Consider the following 23,418-nt stretch of genomic DNA (forward strand, 5'->3'; position numbering starts at 1 on the left):
AAGGGCTCAGGATAGAAATGGTGCCAGTGGTAATATTTTTATCAAGCATATAAGGATTTATTAGAAAAACATTTGCAAAATTATTATAACATTTTATAGCATTCTTCTGAAGCCCATTTAGAACACAACTAAACACAAGAGGGTCTTCTATGAAGAAGATATGCAAAATGACAAGATAAATTGTGTGTCATTATTGAAGGACTAGTGAGAAGTAATATGAGTCACAGACCATCTAAAAACAATTTCCTTTGTTTGAAAATCCTGCATGTAGAAATTTTCTATGGTCCTTTAATAATTTTATTCTTAAAATGTGTTTTAAGTCAGTGGCTATTATGAAATCATGCCAATAAATTATTAGTAACAGCTATTGTGTAAGGGAATATGAGGAAGATATATGTGTGTGTACACACACACACACACAGAGAGAGAGAGAGAGAGAGAGAGAGAGGGCCCTGTTAGAATGTTTGGATTATTTTAAATATCAGAAAAAAGAAAAGTATAGTTTTCAGTACAGAATGTGGGCCAGTTCATATCTTAAATATTTGATACATCTAGGGTTATTGGGCACACAGAATAAAAGCTTAGCCCTCTGTGGAAACAAACTAGATTAGGATGGGTAGAGATCTAAAAATGAGATATGCCAAGATAATCTAGGGAGCACACTGACAGGCCGCAGTTCAAGAGGTGGATTTACTCTTCACACTTCTCTTCCCCGACAGATTCTGGAGGCAATATAGACTAGTGGGCTGTTGTCGGCAGCTGGGATAGGAGTGCCATGGCAGCCATTAGTGATGAGTCCTAGTTCTGACCTGAGCTTCATGGCCAGGACACTATATCAGAAACCCAATCTGCAGATCAGGGCTTCTATGTAGGTCACCCAACAGAGAGCACAACTCAAGTAAAATCCAGGGCTACTTTATACAAAAGATAAAGAGAGGAAAAGCTCCTGGATATTAGAACTGAACCACAAACAGGTCCTAACAGCAAGGCTAACGTGATACCAATTCTTTTGGCCAAGGAGAATAGAACTCCTTTAAATTCCCTAAAATCAGTTGTTCCAGCCCCTAGGATAAGCCATAGGAACTGCAGGCCAGCCAATGTTAGGGATATGCAGAGGGGAAGAGCTTTGCAGGGATGTCAAGGTAGATATCAGTAGCCTCAAAGGGTATTCAAAGCCAAATTCTTAGGGCTGCGTCTCCTGTGTTCTGCCTCAGTGATTCTTCCTGTCAGGGCGTCTTCACCTTTCCTGTTAATCACAAGGAAAGATTACTATCTTTCCCCGTGTTCACTAGATAATTGTGTTGTTACTGCTTTGCTCTTGTGCTTAAGATAACATAGAAGACTTTGTCCAGTTTCACTCTTTATGTCCATTTCCCACAGGCTGGGTTGAACATGGTCCTTTATTTACTACTGTTGTCAGATATCAGTGAAAGGTCAGCATCACCACCAAGTTTTTCTCTCTCAACCACCTGATCAAATCAGCACTTCCAAGTAGAAAGTGAGAAAGAAATACACATTCTGGCTGATGGATGATGTCATCATTAGTTGTTTCACTTTGTTCCTAGTATATTTTTACTCGTTGGGGTAAGAGTGCTGACCTGGAAATTAGAAATGTGGGTTTTAATTGCCATTTTTTCTCTACCTCTCAAGTTGGCCCTTATAAAATCTGTGCTTACCACCCTTCATAGAACACCTGAGATCATATGTAAGACAACTTAGTACCTTTTAAAAACAGATGGGCAATGTGGTGGGTGAATTTCCCTGAGCTCCCCAGCAGATTTAGAGACAAAGCAGTGCATATCTTTATGCCTGATTGAAGATTATCATTTAGAATTAGGTCAGTTCTCTTTTTGCTTAGTGTACCCTCCCCAGCCACCCAGTTTTACTGCAGTTCAGGGGTCAGGTGACATTTTTCCAGATCTTTCTCAATCCAAATCCACTGTCTACCATGCCACAAAACAGGATTCATACAATGAAAGTGTAAATCTTGGATAAACTAGCTTAGATTAATAGAGGTAATCACATCTCGTACACAAACTTCACAAATAGAAAAACATTTCTGCATTACCTTAAGATTCATTCCTCAAAAACATGTTATTATAAATGTAAGTTGAAAAGAATTAAATTATGCTGGAAAATAATCAGATGTTATTTTGTCTTGAAGATATTTTAACTTCAGTTAAATATCGGAAGCAAATTAAATCCTAAGTAAAGCTTAACCTAAAATCATATTTAAAGACTGGGTCTTTGAAACCAAGGGGAATGTGGCTAGTTTGTTTTTATTTCTTTGTGCTTGCTTTTAAACACTGTAGGCAACAGCTTTATTGAAAAAAGCCCTTACAGAAGAGTGTGTGGATAGGTCAGCTATTCACAGTAATGAATCATCTTGCAGCTTGCCATCTATTCTGAATGACAATAGTCGAATAAAGGAAGCAGAACCCGCTCTGTGGCTCAACAGTGTTCTTACAAGGGAACAAGGTAACTATTGTTAAAGGTTCTGTCACAGCAAAAATGCATTCAGAGTCAAGACTACACCCTCTTTCTCAAGGTATACCTATAAAATAAAGTGGACTAGTAAATACTTCTGGTTTAAATATGTATAATGTGTTATATATTTCATAACATTTTCCAATAATATATGTATTTTTGTTTAGAAAAACATTTAATTCCCAGTAAAATAAGTTATTGTAAGTAATGAAATCCTAACAAAGCTAATCAGTTGGCAGTAGACAATTTTGATCATCCCCATAAAGATAAACATGATTCAATAAAGAATTACAGTTTTTTATAGCACATAATAGAATTTACTAATAATTTATAAACATTCTTATAGTAGAAATTCTTAAAAGCCTGAACAGATGATTAAGAATGAAATTATGCCTTCCCAGATTTAATAACCAGTTTTTAATATCCAGAAATTATGACTATTTTAGCCTTACTGTTAAAACACACCAGTAAACCGCTATTATAGTATCACCAAAACAGCTGTGAGGATGTATTGATAAGTTGATCTACACACACAGATTTTGAGATTCATTGATTTTTAACTCCACCCAAATTTGGCAAATGGCAGACTATATTTTCATTAAAGCAACATCAAGATACCTTAGTTTTTTAATAGGTTTCCTTTTAGAAACAGTAGTATCATTTCAGACAAGAAATAAACCAACCAAAGCAAGCAAAAAAAGAGGAAGGTAGTAAAATGAAACAAAAAAATAAAGAGGGAAGCAGTAAAAATAAAAGGAATAACAGTTGAAAGTCAGATAAACACCTGTCCATAAATATAACCTTGAAATGCATTTTTATTATCATGTGTTCAATTTTTAGAAGTTTCAAGTAGCTGTGAAAATGTGAGCAAGGAAGAAAGCCTGGCAGCAAAGATTCCAATCACAGGTAAAGTAATGGTTGCCTAAGAGTTTCAAACACAAGATTTAACCTTATATTATCAGAGCATTTTGGCTAGTGGTTTGAGGACTTTGCTGAAAGCAAGTATATTCAACTACTGTATGCTGGAGCAGGAGATTAATCATAAGAGCATAATATGTGAGCTTCTGTTAATATAAACTAAGATGGAAAATAAGCATTTCTATTGAATTCTTCATAATCATGTTATCCATTTACACATGTGAGCATCCCCCATCACGTAGCCTTTCAGCACCTGCGTCTGTGTTAAAAGGTCAGTCTCCATGGAACAGTCTCCTGGAACACCCAGTCATTATATGGCAAACTACAGATGTTTCTGATTTTACTCTTTTCTTTCCTGTGATAATTGAATGTGTATCATTAAAATAAGAGCAGAAAAAAGTGCCAGACAGGAAACTTATTTGTGTCTCAGTTACTAAGCCTATCTGACAATTTAAAAATGTTAACCATATGGTTTCATCAAGACCTATTAAAATTTCTACACATATATTAAGCTTGTTTAGATGGAGTCTGAATATCATTATGATTTTTAGTTTTAGAATATCAACAGCAGGAATTAGTATTCTGAACAGAGTTCTATTTGTCATACATCTAAATTTACTAGTACCTAATATTTTGTAAAGTGGTATACTACTTCATTATAAATTCAAAGGTCTGGCTTTAAATATTTATACAAGTAAATACACGATTGCACTAAGCTACAAAGGCATGCATCTGCATATGTGATAGTTTTGTTGTTTATAAGCAGAAGAGAATAGCTTTCTCTTATGACAATACAATTCATGACCGTATGATTAATTTTTTAAACCCATGTTCCTGTGATGAACTCTGGTTTTGAGAAAGGAGTTTATTGTAGAGCAATTATTGTGTATTTTCTGCATCAGATAGTATTTCACTCCAAAATGGAGGTTTTTCTCTTCTTTTAAACATTTATCAGTGATATATTTATTGCAATTTTATATTCATTTTGAAAAAACTGATAGAATCTCTTTATTTTTTTTTATTAGTAGGAGCAATGTAGATGATCTCAAGCTGCAATAACTAAGAAGTCATTTGAATGCTTTTCTATTCATGTTTAAATGCAGAAGTATCTAATGACCTCTGAATTTATTTAAAATTATAAAGGCATTCTGATGAGAAAACAGTAAATGACTTAGTTGCCTGTTCTTCTCTTTTGAGTATTGTTTCCAATCATCCCTTGTTAGGTGTAAGAGATTACCCTCTGAATTAGTGCAAATGTTGTTTCTTTTTATAAGAGAAGAAATAGTTAAGTAATAGAGTTTCAAATCTTCTTTTTATGTTGAAAGAGATACGATTTACCTAGAAATAATAGTGCTATTGCCATTAAGATTTTTAAAGAAATTATAATTCCAATAACCTGTTATCAATCCATCAGCAGTGGACAGTTTAAGAACAATATGCTTTGTGCCTGCTGTATGATTTTGGAACTTAACATTCAAAACCATTGACTTCATTCAAGTTTTGCTATCCTGTCCTTAACCACCCCATCCTCTCCCTTCTTTGCTCCCCATCCATTGTACCTCCCATGGAGTTAATGTTTGAGGGCCACATGCACCTTGCCTCTACTTAATACTTTTGTATCTATCATTGTCTCTAAGTTTGTTTGGTTTTTTTTGTTTGTTTTTTTTAAGATTTATTTATTTGTTTATACATGCACTGGGTACAGTCAGAAGTGCAGGAGGGTGAGAGAACTCACCAGAGCCAGAGCGGGGAGCAGAGCAGGCAGAAGAACCGAAGTACACTGCTGAGGGGAGCATCAGGCGGCAGGAGAGGTCTGCGCGCCATGTGGGACCCTCCACTGGTGGCCGGGGAGAAGCCGGAGATCGAACCAGCGCTGCAGAGACTGCAGGCAGCTTTGCAACCCAGTGCTCAACCACTGCGCCACCAGGGAGGCCCTGTCTCTAAGTTTTTGACCATCATCTCTTTATTAAATTTTTATATCATTTGGCATAATTATCTGGAGATTTGGCCTTTAGTAGAATAAGGCATCTGTCTACTTTGAGTTAAGAAAGGGTCTGCCTTTTCTTTTATAATAGTTTTGTTGAGGCTTTCCTGCTTGTATGGGCTGCATTCCTTCATGAATATTCCAAAGAAACCAAATATTCCAAAGGCTATCCCTAAGAGCTGATATGTGGCAGTTGAGCCTAGGCTTTGGCATCATCCAGCATGCTCTATATCTTTATTCCCTGCCCTATTTGTCTTCCTCTCTGAGCTTCTGTGTTAGGACAGAAATAGACTACCTGGCAAAATAGTCTTAAAGTTTAAATAATAATCATGTGTGTGAAAAGCGCCAAGCATATGCCAGACACTTGATACATGTTATCTGTCACTTGTTATAATTATATTCAAGTGAGTGTTAATAGCAGTATTGAGCGTTTGCACTAGTCCACAATCCCAAACATTTTCAAACCAGTGACACCTAGATAAAAGGAATTTCACAAAGCAAACTCAAAAGAAGAAAAGAGGCAGGAGGTGGGGTGTGGTGCCACAGAAAGAATAATCCTCAGGTGGGTCCTAGAAGGGAATCTGACCCTCTCTACCAATTATTCTGGTAGCTGCTGGCCTTCCTGAGTTGCCATATCCACTTGGGACCAAGAACCACCCAAGGCCCTGTGCTGCCATAATTCCTCATAGGAAGCACTTCCTGACATTACAGCTAAATTAGTTTCTGCAAGAAATTTCCACTTAGAACTCAGCTGATGATTTTAATCAAGAAAGCTATTTACCTTATCAAAAAGGAATCTTGAAGCATTTCATGATACTTTGGAATGCCTGACTAGTGCCATGAAGAAACCCTAAGAGAAAGAGTCATAAAAAGCTGATTGGCCCCTGGGGATCTTAGGTAAAAGCCAGACCATCCCTGCCTGTGAGATCCTGTTTGCCGTACGTAGGTGCTAAAGGGCGAGTACACTACAGGACCCCTGAGGTGTTGATGGGCTAACAAACATTTCCTCAAGTGTGTTTATGCAATATTCCACCCAAGAAAATATTTCAAGGAATACATATTTTGTGGCCAATCCCTGCACAATTTCTCTTTCCCTCTGTAGATTGCCCAACATACAGGAGCTCATTGAAGACTTTGAAAATATTTTCAGTCAATGAACCATTTAACAGTGTGAACCTATAGTCAAAAAATAACATTTTCTATTTGAAAAAATGGTATCCTTCCTATAAATAGCTAACAGAATTTTCTTGGCAGAAATTTTGGGAAATCAGCACACAGACATAGAACATTTTTTAAAACCTTAAGTCTAAAAAGGGCCCCAGTTTTCTCATTAAACTAAAATTATTGTTAATGTTTCCTATGATTCCTTTATGTGGAACCTCCCTAGATGAGATTACTCTATAATGAAACTTTGAGATATTTATGTGTAACTAAACTCCAGATGTTGTTATGGATTGAAAATTACTTGTTAAAGCTGCTCACTGAGCAGATGACCTACAGGTTACAATAGTAATATTTGACTGTCAAGAAACACTCTTCTTCAGGATGGGCCTTCATTACTTTATTGCTTTAAGGCTACCTTAGAAGGCATATAGAAGAGAAAGAAGCCAAGGTGAAATCTCAGACATAGGGTATTGGGCAGGATGATGGGAAGTTCTGAATTGCACCATTTTCATAATGATGAGGGCCTTGGAGAAGTTTAACCTGAGAAGGGCACAAAAGGTATCTTTATGCAGGACTGGCATATACAAGGCATATCTTTTATCAAGCACATTTACAGAGTTATAGTTCAGGGGGCCCTTTTTGTCTGAATTTTGCAGGAAAGGAATTCACAGCTCAATAACAGAAAACTTTCTGACTCTTCATTTCAGCAAAATCAAACTGAGTATCTTCCAGGTATGAGTTTCTATCTGGGTGCTTAAACCATGGTGGGAAACTGTGCTCAGGAGAATACTCCAGAAGAAATCATGTATCTTCAAACTCTGACATTCCTTCTAATGCTGAGAGACAGTGTTTCTCATTCCATATTAAAGGAACCAAATATGCCAACATTCTCATTTCTATTTTTTCCTTTTCTGATTTGCTTGTCTCCTCCCCTTACCCCCGCCAACCAGACTTAGGTCTTCTTAGCAGAGGGACTTATCCTTAAGAAATTTGCTGTCATCTGAAAAGTATCTGCTTTGCTAATCATCATTATGGAGAGTGTATTTTATATCTCTAGCTCCTGCAATATGTACTAAGATTTATGTAGAATCTGTCCCCTACAAATTCTAGCACACACACAACCAGAGTAAGTATTCCTATAGCCTGTGTGATATATTAGTGATATATTAGTCTAATTGTTTATGCTAAGAATGCAGGTAGAAATATGGAAAGCTGTGTGGAGGTTCCTCAAATTACTAAAAATGAATCTACCATATGACCCAGTGATTCCACCCCTAAGAATCTACTCAGAGGACACAAAAACATTAATTTGAAAGGAAACATGCATTGCTATATTTATTGCTACACTATTTATAATATCTAAGATATGGAAACAACCAAAATGCCCCAAACAGATGACTGAATCAAGAAGATGTGGAATATATACACAATGGAATACTGTTCAGCAATCAAAAAAGATAAACTCATGCCATTCCGAGCAACATGGGTGGAGCTGGAAGGGTTTATGCTCAGTGAAATAAGTCAGAAGGAAAAAGAAATATATCAGATGGTTTCACTTAAGAGGAATATAGGGAAACTGAACAAAGGGCCAAAAAAAAGACAAAATTTACAGGCACACTATAGATCTGAGGCATACAGCAGGAGAGGGAGAGGGGTCAAAACAGGGGGGGGAAGAGCATCTTGACTATGGTAACAGTTCACAGATGATGTGGTAGTGGGAGATTTATGGGGACTACACCTAAGTGGAAAAATCAAATACTACACAAAAATGAATAACGTGTAAGAAAATGAAAAGTTTAATCAATTGAAAAGACTCCAGGTAGAAAGCAAAGATTAATTTTGATATCTGTGGAGATATATATATATATATATATATATATATATATACACTATATATACACACACACACATGCAGAAACATATACACATGTATGAAGACTTTGTGGTTTTCTGTATATAATAAATAATGCATCCTTTGCATGTATATTGCACATGTATATTATACGTCTACTTGGGTTAAGTCCAGGGGCAGCTCAAGACTGGGTGCCTGTCCTCATGCGCATCATCTCTAATCTTCACAACAGTCCTGTGGGGTAAATATTAGTAACTCATTCTACAATGGTCCAGTGGAAACGTAGAAAGGTTATCAGTCTGCTCAAGGCCATATAGCTAGTGTGTTCGATCTTGAATCAAACTCAGCCTTAAGGATATAAACCCTGATTCCTTCCTTTCTACCACCCTGCCTCTTTTGGTTTGCAAGAGAGGTAACTTCATTTGATGTCTAGATCAATTGAGCATCAGTGTTTCTCACAACAAAAGGTGAACTCCATAAGGATGCTTTGAAAGCACTGATGAACAGCACCATACCTTCTTATCCCTCATGTTACATCTAAAGAGGTAGACAGCTTGAAAGGAGTGCAGATTGTACCCAGAGATAATGCCTTTTTTATAAAGTGGAGCATTCCTGAATATACATAGATGAGATGATGTGCAGGTAGTCAGATAGATACTCAGGTCAGTATCCCTGAAATGCTTATGCGAGGATTAAAGAATAGCTCATCTAGATTATGAGAAAAAATCTCCTCTGAACTATGTATGTCCCCAAAGTGCAATTTCCAACCTTGGCAATTTTACTTGTATTCACACTAGATTTGCCCTTGAAAGTTAAGTGAGTTTTAGTTATAGCAGTTAATGTTACTTATACTAATCATCATAGAACTCATCACCTAACATAGTATCTGGCATTTATTATGTCAAAATAATGAATAAAAATGAGAGTTTTAAGGAGTTTCCTTAAATGCTTGTTGATTCAGGCCAGAATACTATCTCTTTCAGTTATTCACTCCAGCAGTACTTTTCCCACCCCACGTGCCCATCCTGGCAAAACTCATCTCCTTAAGCTCCATGTGAAAAGGGCTCTCAGCTTTTATCTCAAGAGGATTAAGCCTCTAAGAATGTCCATTCAGCCTCTCATTCTTTTGACACCAATTCTCTTGGTCAAGCTGTGTTGAAAGTGGTTGCCTGACTGTGCCATTTCTCACTGATATTCTTCAGCAAGCTGAAATATTCAAGGCCATCCTAAGGTATGTCCATTTAGAAGCTTTGTGGGAGGTCAGCATAGATGTGAAGGGTGCTACCTGGGGTTTTGAGCAGTGTTTCCCAAAGCATTATTCCGAGAGTTTTACATCAAATTAGAAAAGGGCTAGAAATAGACAATGGCCATCTTGTCATTGGCAACTAAATTTATTCTGGGAGAAAGACTAGTGACAACTCTGAACGGCCAGAGTGTAGTGGCATAATACCTTCACTCCCAGGACTTTACTAAGAATGTGCCTCACCAGTGCTACCCCAGAAATACATGAGAATCAGCTGAGACATAATACTCGCTGCAACTCAGGCAGGGAGCCCCTGACTTGTGCAAAACCAAGGAACCACTGTAAGCTGCTGGATTTCACATGGCAGGGTCAGGCTGCCAGGGTTTTACCCGTGGAGTCTGCTTCCCACTGCTCAGTGCAGCAACAACATTCTTCACTCGTGATTATTTCAGGAGATTGCTATTTCTTTAATAGTGATGAAAGAATAAAAGGCACTTTTCTGAAGAGTGTTCTTTATTGGATGCTCCTGTGTTCAAAGAAATGTACCCAAGAGAAATTCTCCTCAATGGTTGCATAATAGACTCTATGTAGAATTTGAAAACACACCCATCCCTCAGCCCTACCCTTGACCAGCCACATCACAACCTCTAGGATCGAGACCCAGGCATCAGTCTTTTATAACACCCAGGTGAGTAACCAGGTTTGAGGACCAACCATGGAGCGTGGGGGTCTCAAAGCTGGAATAGCCCTGACAAGTCACATTATGAAACGCTCAAACAGAGAGAGAAGAAATTGGATTATAATTTTTTTTAATCAAGGATCAGGGGAGTATATTGTTTTCTTAGGGCTACTATAACAAAGTACCACAAACTTAAAGGAACAAAAATGTATTATCTCAAAGTTCTGGATACTGTAAGTATAAAGACCAAGGGTCAGTGGGCTGTACTCCCTCTAAAGGCTCTAAGAGAGAATCCTTCCTTGTCAGTTCAGTTTCTGCTGGTTCCTGGTTGTGGAATCATAACTCTAGTCTCTGTCTCTGCCTTTGCCTTCCTTCTTGTGTTTCTATATCCATTCCTTTTCCTATCAGGAGATCAGTCATTGGACTTAGGGTGCAACATATATCTAGAATGATTTCATCTTGAGATTCTTAAGTACATCTGCGAAGAATGGAAAGTTCTGAGGTTCTGGATTAACATGAAATTTGAGGGAGACATTATTCAACTCACTATAGGAGGGTAAACTTCACATTTTACATTTCTAGCATTCAGTTCAGCTTATACAGTTGTTAACTTCTAGCCCTTATAAATGATGATAATTATAATATTAATATTCTTGTCTATATTTCTTGTTCTTCTTACTATATATATATTTAGAGAGATAGAGAATGAGCGAGATAGAGAATGTAAGTTGCTGTAAATAGTGATTTTAAAATTAGTTGTCAATGAAGTATGTTTCTTGGTCAGGATTTCTCAGACTTTGAAAAGTAAAATTCAGTGACCTTGAAAGCTAAGAATTCACTTCCCATGGTTTGAACAATGATAGGTGGCAGGCACTGTGATTGTAAATTTAGGTATGATGTAATGCCAACAGTGTGTTCCATTTTGGAATGTTCACTACAGGTCAGTTACAAGCCTGGCATTTATTTTCAGGTATAATTGTGAATTGCTCCATAGAAAATAAGAATGTGATGTAAATAACCCTTTTCTGAGGCAACCCTGGTCAAGTTATATAAATTAGCACTTTCTTTTCTCTTATGTATCAGAGAGAAACCTGATCAATAGATTTATAGGCCCAGGACTACTGTGGGTGTAGAGTTTATGACAGAAAGTTTGGACATGAAAAGTGATTCTGGTTATGGTTTCTATGTATTCAACATGTATATCTCACATTCATTTAGATTCATGCCTTTGAAAAAGACACTTAAGTGTGAGTTTTCTGTATTTTCAGAATTGTAAAGATGCCCATATCCTAATATTTTCTTATTTTCATTTGAGCAGATTACTGAACAAATGATTTTTGGATTTTAAGTGATGATATTTATCTTTGGAATTTATTTTAGCAGCATATCCCACAATTTTTATTTTACATTGTAAAAACAACTAGGTTTGTTACATCAGCAATACATCTAACGCAATATGGGGGGGTGGTTCATGGTTGTAGAAATATGTGAAAAATAACAATGCTGGGAAACTCAGTGGATAAAAAATATTTTTCAAATTTAATTTTAAAATTTCAACACATTACGTATAGGATTAATAATTATCCTTCCTTACTCAAGTATGCCCAGTTCTTTGTTGGTTCAAGGTCATTTTTTTCTTTCTGTTGGGATAGTATTGTTTGCATCTCCCTTTGTTATTCCTTTTCTAGGCCCAACTCCTTTTTTTTTTTTTTTTATTAGGGATTTCTGCAAAAGCCATGGGCAGATTCTCTGCCTTGGAGACACCCCTTAGAGGCTGGTGAACCACGCATTTATCTGACTCTTGTAATGGGTTGTTAAAAGCACTTGTTCATCAGATATTTTCTTTTTATTTGTAGATTTAGAAGTATTTTAGCAGGTGTACATTTGCATATAAAAGAGAATAAAAGATAAGAAATTGAGGCTTTTTATTTCTCCTCCCCTCTTCATCTTTCCTATCCCCCTTTATTCAACATGTTTTCACTTTCTCTCTGTTTCCATTTTCTAGACACAAAATACATATCAAAAAGAAAAAAACAATTTCAGTGATCCTTCACCACTTTGCAAGAAGATAGATGACCGGTTTCAGAAAGCCTCTATCTCATTGTGTCATCAGTCTGGAATTAATAGATGAGGATAGATTTTTAAGCCCCTGAACCCCTTGCCTTTATGTTTTAAACTGCAATGTTTTTCTATTTTTTAAATTTAATCTTGAGAGAGATTTGAGTATATAACAGATTCTTGACTGAAAGATCCAGAAATGGAAACTTGAGTGTATATGTTTCTGTGTGTACAAAAATATTCTGTTTGGAAATAATTGTATTCTTTACAATATTTGTTTTGTCTAGCTGTTTTCACTACTTAATAGTTTCCTGAGAGTTTTGACATTGCTGATGAGAGGAAGTGTTTTCCTGGAGTCTTAAGTTACCAGGCTAGAAAGTGAAGACTTCAGGGGCCACCCACTCCTGGTATTTGCAGAATTTATTTGAAAGACTGGAAAATCCTTCCTCCTTGGAATTACGTGAACCTTGCCCCCACCTTGCTTATAACAGGCTAATTTGAATCTCTGGATTTGTTGCTTTTGCTTCTTTCATTTAATAATTATGAATTTGTAGGGTGACATAGTATAACTTTTCACCATTTGATTCTTTTCGTTCTTCCTTCCCAAAACCCCTGAGCGTGAGTTGCCACAAACCTCAGTATGTAGCTTTGACCCTGCTTTATAAAGTTGGTGTTCTGGGCAAGTCTTCTATGCTGTTCCAGGAGGATGTTTAGTTTGCGCACTTCCTGGCAAAAAGTATACTCTAGCCTCCAAAGAGTCTGAAAGCTAGTTCATTTGATACAGACAGCTCCTTGAAAATCTCCATACAGCTGTTGCAGCCTCCATTGTTTCAACTTTTTCAACTGAGAAAGCTTTTCCTGACATCCAGCCTATATCCTTTGGCTGAAGTTTTTCAAGTGTTCTTGTGCTACTTTTAGTAAAAACTCTGAAAATTGCTCATCACCATCTAATTTCAGGGTTACAAGTAAGTTCTGTTTGGCCTGTGCCTCTTTTTCCCCTTTTATTGCCAGTCTCTGCTTTTATTTTATTTTTTATATAAATTTATATACTTATTTTTAGTTGTGGTAATATTGAATACCCCCAGGTATTACCACTACAGTGCATCCACCACCAAATTAGTGATAGCCTACCACCATAGTCTGTTGTGCTTCCCTCCCTCTTTGTTTTTACCCCTCACTTCCTCCCTCCCAGCCTTGGAGCTTCAGTTCTTTAATCAGCTATCAAGGGTTAGTTTTTAACTTGCCTTTATCTGACTTCTAGTTTAGTTATTGTATATTCCATGTATTAGTGATACCATCCTATATTTATCTTTCTCCTTTTGACTTATTTCACTTAGCATTATCCCTTCCAGCCCCACCATGTTGCCACAAATGGCATGAATTTCTTTTTTGATCACTGAATGGTATTACACTGTATATATATATATATATATATATATATATATATATACATACCACATCTTCATAATCCACTTATCTGTTCTAAGGCACACTTATCTGTTCTAGGGCACTTATTTTCATAATTTAGCTATAGTAAATAGCACTTCAATAAACATGAAAGTGCAAGTTGCCTTTCAAATTAATGTTTTTAATTTTTTTGAGTGGATGCCTAGGAGTAGAATTACCAGGTTGAATGACAGATCCATTTGTAATGTTTTGAGACACTTGCACACAGCTTTCCAAAAGAGCTGGACCAGTCTGCATTCCCACCAGCAGTGTAAGAGCGTTCCCTTGTTTCCACATCCCCGCCAGTACTTGTTTTTGGTCTTTTCTTTCTTTCTTTCTTTTTTTTTTTTTTTTTTTTTTTTTTTTAGATTTATTTATTTATACAAGCACTGGGTACAGTCAGAAGCACGGGCGGGTAAGAGAATTCACCAGAGCCAGAGTGGGGAACAGAACAGGCAGACTGACGAAATACACTGCTGAGGGAAGCAGCAGGCGTGGCAGGAGAGGTCTGCTGCACCATGTGGGGCCCTCGACGGGGCCTAGGATGGAACCGACGCTGCAGAGGCTGCGGGCAGCTTCACAGCCCAGCGATCAACCACTGCACCACCAGAGAGGGCCCTGTTTTTGGTTTTTTCAATCAGGGCTGTTCTCACTGGTGTGAGAGTATCTCACTGTGGTCTTGATTTACATTTCTGTGATAAGTGATGGTGAACATTTTTCCATGTGCCTGTTTGTAGTATGAATGTCTTCTTTGGAAACATATCTGTCTAGTTCTATTGCCATTTTTTAAATTGGGTTATTTGTTTTGTTTTTATAGTTTTATGAGCTCTTTTTAATATCACTCCTTGTCAAATGCATAGTATGCAAATATGTTCTCCCATTACAATTTATTTATGGTTTCTTCCATTGTGCAGCAGCTTTTTAGTTTGAGGCAGTCTTATATTCTCTCTTATTTTCCTTGCTGTGAGAGATGAATCCCTAAAGGCTTCACTAAAGCTTATGTCATGAAATGTTTTGCCTATATTTTTATTTATGTGTTTGTGTCTGATGTGAGACAGTGGACTAGTTTCATTCTTTTGTATGTTGCTGTCCAGATTTTCCAACACCATTTATTGAAGAGGCTATCCTTGTTCCAGTATATTTTCTTGGCATCTTTGTCATAGATTAACTGTCCATAGAAGTGTGGGTTTATTTCTGGGTTCTCGATTCTATTCCATTGGTTAGTGTGTCTGTTTTTGTTCCAGGTCCAGGCTATTTTAATTATTATGGCTTTATAATATAATTTGAGGTCTGGAAGTGTGATACCACCATTCTCTTTCTTTTTTATTAGGATTGCTTTTGGTGTTCAGGGTCTTTTGTAATTCCATATGAAATTCATTAGTGTTTGCTCCAGTTCTGTAAAAAAAAAAAAATGCCATTGATATTTTTATTAGGATTGTGTTGAATGTGTTAGGGTTGTTTTTTTTTTTAATTTAGTTATTTGGGCCACCCCAGTGGTGCAGCGGGTTGAGCGCCGTGCTATGAGGCTGTCCGCAGCCTCTACAGTGTGGGTTCGATCTCAGCTGGCCAGCGAGAATCCCACATGGCGCAGCAGACCTCTCCTGTCTCGCTTACTGCTCCCCTCAGCAGTGTCTTTGGTCCGTCTGCCTGTTCTGCTCCCCACTCTGTCTCTGGTGAATTCTCTCACCCTCCCGCACCTCTGACTGTACCCCAGTTCTTGTATAAATAAATCTTTAAAAAAAAAGAAAATTAATTATTTATGCATACAAGAACTGGGGTATAGGTCAGAGGTATGGGGGGTGAGAGGGTTCACCAGAGACAGAGTGGGGAACAGAACAGGCAGATCTACTCATATACACTGCTAAGGGGAGCAATGGGCAAGACAAGAGAGGTCGGCTGCGCCATGTGGGTAGCTACCTGGCCGGCCAGGGATCGAACTCATGCTGCAAAGGCTGTGGATCACTTCACAGTGCTGTGCTTAACCCCTTGTGCCACCAAGGAGGCCCTGTTGGGATTTTTTTTTAAGATTTTATTTATTTTGCATAGAAGAACTGGGTTCTTCTTTGTAGGCCAGTGGCGGGGGGCGGGGGGCCAGTGGTGGGGGGCGGGGGGTCAGTGGTGGGTGGAGGAATTCACCAGAGACAGATTGGAGAGCAGAACAAGCAGATCTACTGAAATACACAGTAAATATACTGCTAAGGGGAGCAGTGAGAGACAGGAGAGGTTTGCTGTGCCATGTGGATTAGTTCCCTGGCCAGGGATCGAACTCAGGCCATTGTGGTAGTGTTGAGACTTAACCCTTAGGCCACCAGGGAGGCCCTGACTCTGTTGCTTTTTAAGGTAGACTAGGTCCACTTTCCTGCCATGCAGCCATTGGCTGTATCTAGGAAAACAGCTGTCCCCTCTAGGGAAGGCATTTGTTCTCCAGCCTGCTACTTGGAGCCCCTTCCACTGCTTCCACCCAACCAGCTGTATGTGGGCCCCTGCTTGGACCCAGAAAGTGCCTGCATTTACATTCTTGTTCTTCTAGTCTATTTGTAGCATCTATGTACTTGAGCCCTTCTTCCCCTGTTTTTATGCAAGAGTGCAGCCTGTAACCTTTCATGATTTTGTCTTTTAATCCTTATTTTTTTATTCTTTGGATCTTCTCCAGGTCTCCATATATTGCTTTGTGCAGCTCTTCTGACCAAAAGAAGGGTGAATAAGAGTATGATATATGCTATGGGAGATGTTCCCAGTTGTCAGCATCAGATCTCCAACACAGATCTCCTGGGGTTAGACAAGCAGCTCCTGCCATCTGTTCTAACTACTCTGGCTGGTTTGGTGTCTCAGTCCTATATCAGTGTTTATTCCTGCAAGTGAATGCACTTAATCCTTTTGCCTTTGAGACTTTACTATGCCCGTTGTAGGAAGCATGTATCAGGGCTCAGGAAAAGCCATGTGTCCAACAACAGTCAACTTGAGTTCACCAGTCCTTTGTTATTCAAGTCTGGGCAGCCTCATCCCAGACAAAAATTGTCCAGGTGAATTTCAGCAACTCTCCCTTAAGAGAAGGGCCACAGAAGGATTAAGGATAAAATGCCAGTACGATACCATGGGTTCTGGTTGAATAAGACAAGGAAGATAATATATGTCCCTTCAAAACTGTTGTACAGTTGAAAGAGACTCAGGACAGCCTTGAAAGCCCACCATTCAGCTAGAGTCCAAGTCCTTCAAGAAGAAAGGGAGGAGACCAGAATGGAAAGTGTGTGGAATATGGAAATAGACTGTCTTTTCCCACAGTAAAATGGTGATGAGAGTACTCCCATGGTACTGCTAAGAATGAATTCACTTCACATTCTTCCTCTGTTATACTCAGACCAGTAGTAATCAGTACTGTCTTATATTTGTACAGAATTCTTAATCCCCCCCAGTCATAAATTACTTCACAACTTCTAGCTTGATATTTTTCAGAAAAATCCGTTCCTGAAAATCAGCACATTTCACCCCCTAGTTTCAGAGTCAAATTGTTAGGGATAGAGAGGAGACCCCTTTTAACACACTCCCCCAGAGGAGTACTCCCACAGTCCTTCATTCCCACATTCTGGCTGGCACTATCATCTCACTTCAAGATAAACTGACAGGTCCGGGAGCCCAGGAAGCATCTGCATTTATCCCATCAAGTAGCCCTGGTCTATTGCTAAGAAAAACAATTATTGCAGGTTGGCACAGTTATCCTTTTCACAGCCTTTTTTTTTTTTTTTTAACAACAACTTACTACGCAACAAATCTTGTGGTTTTGACATTCAGCATTAAAAAACTTCCATCTCCATTATGGCGCTCTCATTCTCTCTCTCTCTCTCTCTCTCTCTCTCTCTCTCTCTCTCTCTCTCTCTCTCTTTCTCTCTCTCTCTCTCTCTCCACCCAAAAAGAGAAAGGGAGGGGGTGAGTTCAAATCTAGGGATTGAGAGGAATGATGGGAACAAGGTAATAAGCATAATCATCAGGGACCCCACCCAACCCGAGACAAAAAGAAGCGTCGAAGTCCAGCTACTCTAGAGTCTGTGGGCACACCTCAAGTTTTCAGAGAGGACCTGCTGTGGTATCTTGTACTTTTCACTCTCAGATAAACGCTTGTCACTTGCTTTATTATTGTTGCTTCCTGAAATTCTTTTTTTGTAAGACACCAAGGACCCTCAGTGCTTGCTGTCCCACAATGAAATGATTTATCTTAAAACAACAGATGGGCCCCCAAATCCAGAACCCCCAAATCCAGGTTCCAACCAACAAGAGTTGTTGTTTATCAAGAAGCTACCTTTTCTTTCCTTCACTTTAAAGAAAATTCTTTTCCTTGACCAGATAACATTTAATTGAATACAGAAATAGCATGTGGTTGTTTTTATCTGAATTTGTATCCTAAATGATAGAAAACTTTTTGGTTGATCTTGTTAAAAGAAAAACAAAACAGCAGAGCATTTTTACCTTTTAAAAATTCACATGCTCTGTCTTTGATTTTATTAATAACTCCCCCACCCAAAATTACCTTACAAATCTGAAGTAATATGGACATTAAGATTAGTTGGAGAATGTTATTGTGACATCCATTGGGACTCTAGGATATTAGGGACCAACCTACAAGAAACCCTTTCTATTTCAGGCCAACATACATGCAAATGTGGCTTTCTCCTTCTGTATGCACTACACCTGGTGTTTTCCTAATAGTTTTTAAAAATACTGGTTCCAATGCACCAGCAAATTTTTTAAAATGTTGCCTTAGGATTTATTATTTTCAAAGTTAAGAGTCCCTGATAGGTATGTATTTTAATTATATAGCACTTAATTCCTAAATATGATGGTTGTTTTAAATACTTTTTTATCTTGATTGATTCTCAAAAGGGCAAAACAAGTTTCGTTTTTATTCTAAGGTAATAGTAGTTTAATCCCATAATAAGGGACTCCTGGTTAAGTTCTTCAATTGAGTCAGCAAAAGCAGGAATGCAACTTGATTGCCAGTTCCTGATACTGACAGCAGGAATCCTTTTATTTGTGGCCACTTTGAAAATGTGGGTATCCATGCTATTTTGTTAGGTCTGTGCTAAAGCTCTAATTCTCCATCCTCTATCCCATCCAGGTATCCTTGAGACTTGAGATAATGGGAAAGGTTGTATCACTTGGGCCCTTTATGTGATCTTACTGTTTTTTTCCAACAATCTTCCCCACTTTAACTTTCTGTAAACAGAAGCCCTGCAGAGCCAAAGGCATCCTGTGGGCCCTAGCCAGGCCCAAGCTGCTGTTCATCCCTCTGGGGCATTTGGCTTTGCTCCTTACAGACGCTCTTTTACAGTCCCCATAAGAAGCTTCAGTTCAGTTTTCTCAGCAGTGGGTCTCTAAGTTCATCCTGCTGCTACTTACCTTCCTCACCCTCCTGGCTGCCCACTTAGCCAGAGTCCCCACACTGAAATATAAGAACCTGAGCCTCAGCCAAAGCAGGGAGTGTTCCAGAGTGACCATGTGATAGATCGAGAAATCTGTCTCTTTTGATTAAGTCTGTCTCTTTTGATTTAGTCCTGTAGTGGCTTCTGCAAGGTCTGAAGTAAAGAGAAATTTGTCATAAACAAATAGGGATGTCTGGTCACTCTCCTTTTTTTTTTTTAAATTGTAGTTTTAAAAAAATATATGCTTTTAATTTACCATCTTAACCATTTTTAAGTGTTTAATTCAATAGTGTTAAGTATATTCACATTGTTATACAACAGATCTTTAGAACACTATACCAAATAAATCATAGTGCCCCTTCTTCATTCTTCCCTGCTATTAGCCTTTCCACTTTTCTTTTTCTATGATTTTGACTGACTTTCAGTTTTTCATGTGAGTGGAATCATACATTATTTTCTGTGACTGACATATCCCTTAGCATAATGTCCTCAGGGTTCATCTGTGCTGTAGTATGTGACAGGAGTTCCTTTTTAAGGCTGTATAATATTCCATTGTATGTATGTACCACATTTTATTTATCCATTCAACTATTGATGGAAATTCAGGTTTCTTCTATCTCTTGGCTATTGCAGATAATGCTGTAATGAATGCCAGTGTACCAATATTTCTACAAAATCCTGTTTTCAATTTATATGTGTATGTATGTGTGTGTGTTTATATATGGTGTGGTAGTTTGTATTTTGTTTATAATTTTATATGGTATTTTTAAGTATGGAGGAAGCACCATACCATTTTCTATGCTGACCATTTCATATTCCCACCAGCAGTGCATAAGCATTCCAAAATATCCATATCCTTGCCAACACTAGTTATTTTCTGTTCTTTTGATAGTGGCCATCCTTATGGGTATGAGGCAGTATCTCATTGTGGTTTTGATTTACATTTCTCTAATGAATGGTAATTTTGACCTCTTTTTATGTGTTTATTACAGTTATTTATCTTTTTTGGAGAAATGTCTATTCAAGTTTTTTGCCCATTTTTTAATCAGATTATTTTGATGTTGACAGGTTGTAGAAACTCCTTATATATTTTAGATATTTATTCCCTATCAAGTATATGATATCAATTATTTTCTGTCATTGTTTGATGTAGTTCCAATCATCTATTTTTTATTTTGTTGATTATACTTTTGATGTCATATCCAAGAAATCATTGCCAAACCCAGTATCTTGATGACTTTATTCTGTTTTCTTGTAGGAATTTAATAGTTTTACATTTTAATCTTTAATCTATTTTCGGTAGATGTTTTTATATAGCATAAGATAAGGGTCCATCTTCATTCTTTTGCATGTGACTATCCAGTTACCAATGCTGTTTTGTAATCTGTAGAAACAAAAGCCTACCAGTTGCTGAAGCAGTCTACTCTTCAGGATAATACAAATCCAGCTGAAGACAGATTCCACAAGGGGGATGCTTCTGCATCACAACTGTCAGGTAAGAAAGGCAGATTCAACACTGGAAGGCAGTGTCCAGGTTGCCCAAGGTGGCAGCCAGTGCATCGCACTTAGCTGGTCTGTCTTTGAAGAACCATTTTCTAGATAATATTGAGATCAGTTGCTACCCAATTCAGTTATTTTGGTTGTTTAGAGGCCTCAGTGAGTCACAGAAGGTTAAATACCCAGCACAGTGCCTGTTAGAGAAAAGTGCTTAGAGAGGGCTGGCTGTGGTGGTGATAGTGATTTATCTCCAGAAATACAAGGTGTTATACTTTGTGAAGTAGAAAACAGGGCCTCTGTCCTGCTAGCAGTCTTCATCACTTTGGGAAAGACATGGCACTTGTGAGCCCTTAACTATTCTTCATCACTGACTTCACATTTGAGTCACAGAGTTAGCATTCAGAGATGTCTTAGTTATCTATCCTCTCTTTTTACAAATGAGGCCCCAAGAGAATAACGCTTCTCTCAGAGCATCACAGCTGGTTAGCATACAGTTTGGAAGGTGACTCCATAAATCTGGTTTGGTAAGTATATTCTGAATAGTTAATTGTACAACTTCAAAGGGTGAGTAAATTTGTCCCCTTTATGTGTATCCAAAATTATGGAACTATTAATATACTAATAATTTACATATTCGTCTATTAATTTATTCATAATTAATGTGAGACTTTATAGGTTCTGCTGTTAAGCACCCATAGATTCAATCCCCTCACTCTACACTCAGACTTACACTATACTGAGATCATAGGAGTGCTTCTGCTGGTCTTGACTGTCATTGTAATTAGATCCCTCTGGTATTTATTTTAATGTGGTCACACATTACTTTTTCACTCTTACTCTCACTCTGATCCTAGGACTTTTTTTGAGCTCCAAAGCAAAGCAGGAAGTGGACCGGCAAGGCAGAAGGGACAGGATGTCACGTACCCCATGTTAAACTTACATCACTGTTAATGGCAATGCGAGCTCTGAACTCAGGAGTCACCCCCAAATCTAACTATGGAAGAAGCAGTACATGTTTCAGTTCCTTTATGTGTCAGATATCTTCCGTCTCTGTCTGTAGACCAGTCACTTAAACCTGTGCCTTCATTTTCATGTGTGCAAAAGGCCTGGTCCTGTTCAGCACATGGAGACCCTCTTTGGGTTGGACACACTGTCAAGAGATTGCTTTGCTGTGGAGGTTAATTGCAAGGCAAGCAGGTTACAGGTTAGAAACTCAGCAAATGCCTTTTGCAGAGATGCCCAGGCACTCTGTCTATGATCTCGAGTGACTTCTTGTCACTATTCAACAAGTTAAAAAACAGCTTGTAGCAAAAACACCCAAGGTTGATGACACCCAGGAGACAGAGGGCAGGGATTGCCCTGCAGGCTGGGAGTACTGAGGGCATAGTCAGTTCCCCAGCTCCAGGGAAAGAAGTGGATTGTGCATTTTCCCCTTCAGCCTTTTCAGAATGGTTGAAGAGTGGCCTTGAGGGTTTTTCAGTGGAGATTCATTCTCCTTTAGAAGGTAGAAAAATGGAAGGATTTGGCAGAGAACTTAAAGATGGGTGGGTGGCTGGCTAACAGTCATCCAGGAGTGTCAGTTATTTCTGAAACCTGGTTCCCAATATCCACTCTCTTAGTAATCTGTCATTGCCTGTGTCTTATAATAATGAGAATTATCCAGTGCTTAGTGCCATAGTACAGACCCATGTGCCCACAAGTGCATCTTGGTCATTTAAAATAGTTCTTTGATTTTATTTTTTACTTTTTGTGTTTTCTCTATAAGTATCACAGGAGACCTGCCCCCTACTCCTTCCATTTTTCTACCAACATACTTGTCCTTGCCTCAGAAGCTCCCTTGCCTTCTTTGGCTTGAACAGCATCTTTATGTGTTGATGCTTGTTTTGCCAAAGTTATTGTGAGGCCGCTTCTTCATTCATGACATTTTATTGCTGTGTGACAGCTAATGCTCACTCTGTGTTTGCGCTTACCACAGGTTTGAATATTGGCAGCGGTACATCCAAGACAAAGACAACTAACAAAATCACTTCGGAAACTAGTTTTTCATCTAGTGAAGGAAGTCCTTTGTCAAGGTAAAGTTGTGGAAGCCTTTCTAAATAGTGACAACAAGATAAGAAATGTCACTATGCAATGAATTCAGCTCTGGCCACAGATTATTTTGTGTGACTTGATGGAAGGTTACGGTTTGGGTTTTTGTTTATCTAAAATAACAGTTGAATCTTTAGTCTACCTTTGAAAATATTTGCACCAGAGCCAAGTATTGTTTTGCAGCTGTTGTTTCCTTGGTGTAAGACTCAATTGACACCTCAGTGAACCACAAATTAGCGTCTACAGCTGCTCTCAGTAGGGCTGCTTAGAGACCACACAATGGAGGGTGTCGGAAAAGGGCAGAGAGAAAACATCAGGCCCTAAAAGAAATAAGGTGGCCTGTTTTTTCTTTCTGAGAGGGCTGATATATATACTAGCAATTGCTGGATATTTGTTTTCATATCCCCCCTTTTTACCAAGTATTTGGGCCTGTTGATGCTTATCTTTTCTCATACTTTTTTGCTTATTTTCCATAAAGAACAAAATTTATCTTTTCACATTTGTTAAACAGTAGCACTTCTTGCAAGTTTTTCCAAGCAATAATAAGTGAGTTGTATGCTATATTTGTCATCAACATAAAATACTAAT

The 23,418-nt window shown here is 38.2% G+C and overlaps 1 protein-coding gene across 1 annotated transcript in view; it reads left to right on the forward strand.

The window, feature by feature from the left end:
• KIZ (kizuna centrosomal protein) overlaps positions 1-23,418 on the forward strand; it is a gene marked incomplete at its 3' end in the record, with an annotated part of 131,924 nt that overhangs the window by 99,090 nt on the left and 9,416 nt on the right. Inside the window, exons 9-12 of the mRNA XM_084248451.1 lie at positions 2,313-2,478; positions 3,328-3,393; positions 20,636-20,740; positions 22,718-22,814. Of these exons, the coding sequence (XP_084104577.1) occupies positions 2,313-2,478; positions 3,328-3,393; positions 20,636-20,740; positions 22,718-22,814 (434 nt within the window). The remainder of the gene's footprint in view (positions 1-2,312; positions 2,479-3,327; positions 3,394-20,635; positions 20,741-22,717; positions 22,815-23,418) is intronic.

This window comes from Talpa europaea, assembly GCF_964194135.1.
Source record: "Talpa europaea genome assembly, chromosome: 11".
NCBI lineage: Eukaryota > Metazoa > Chordata > Mammalia > Eulipotyphla > Talpidae > Talpa > Talpa europaea.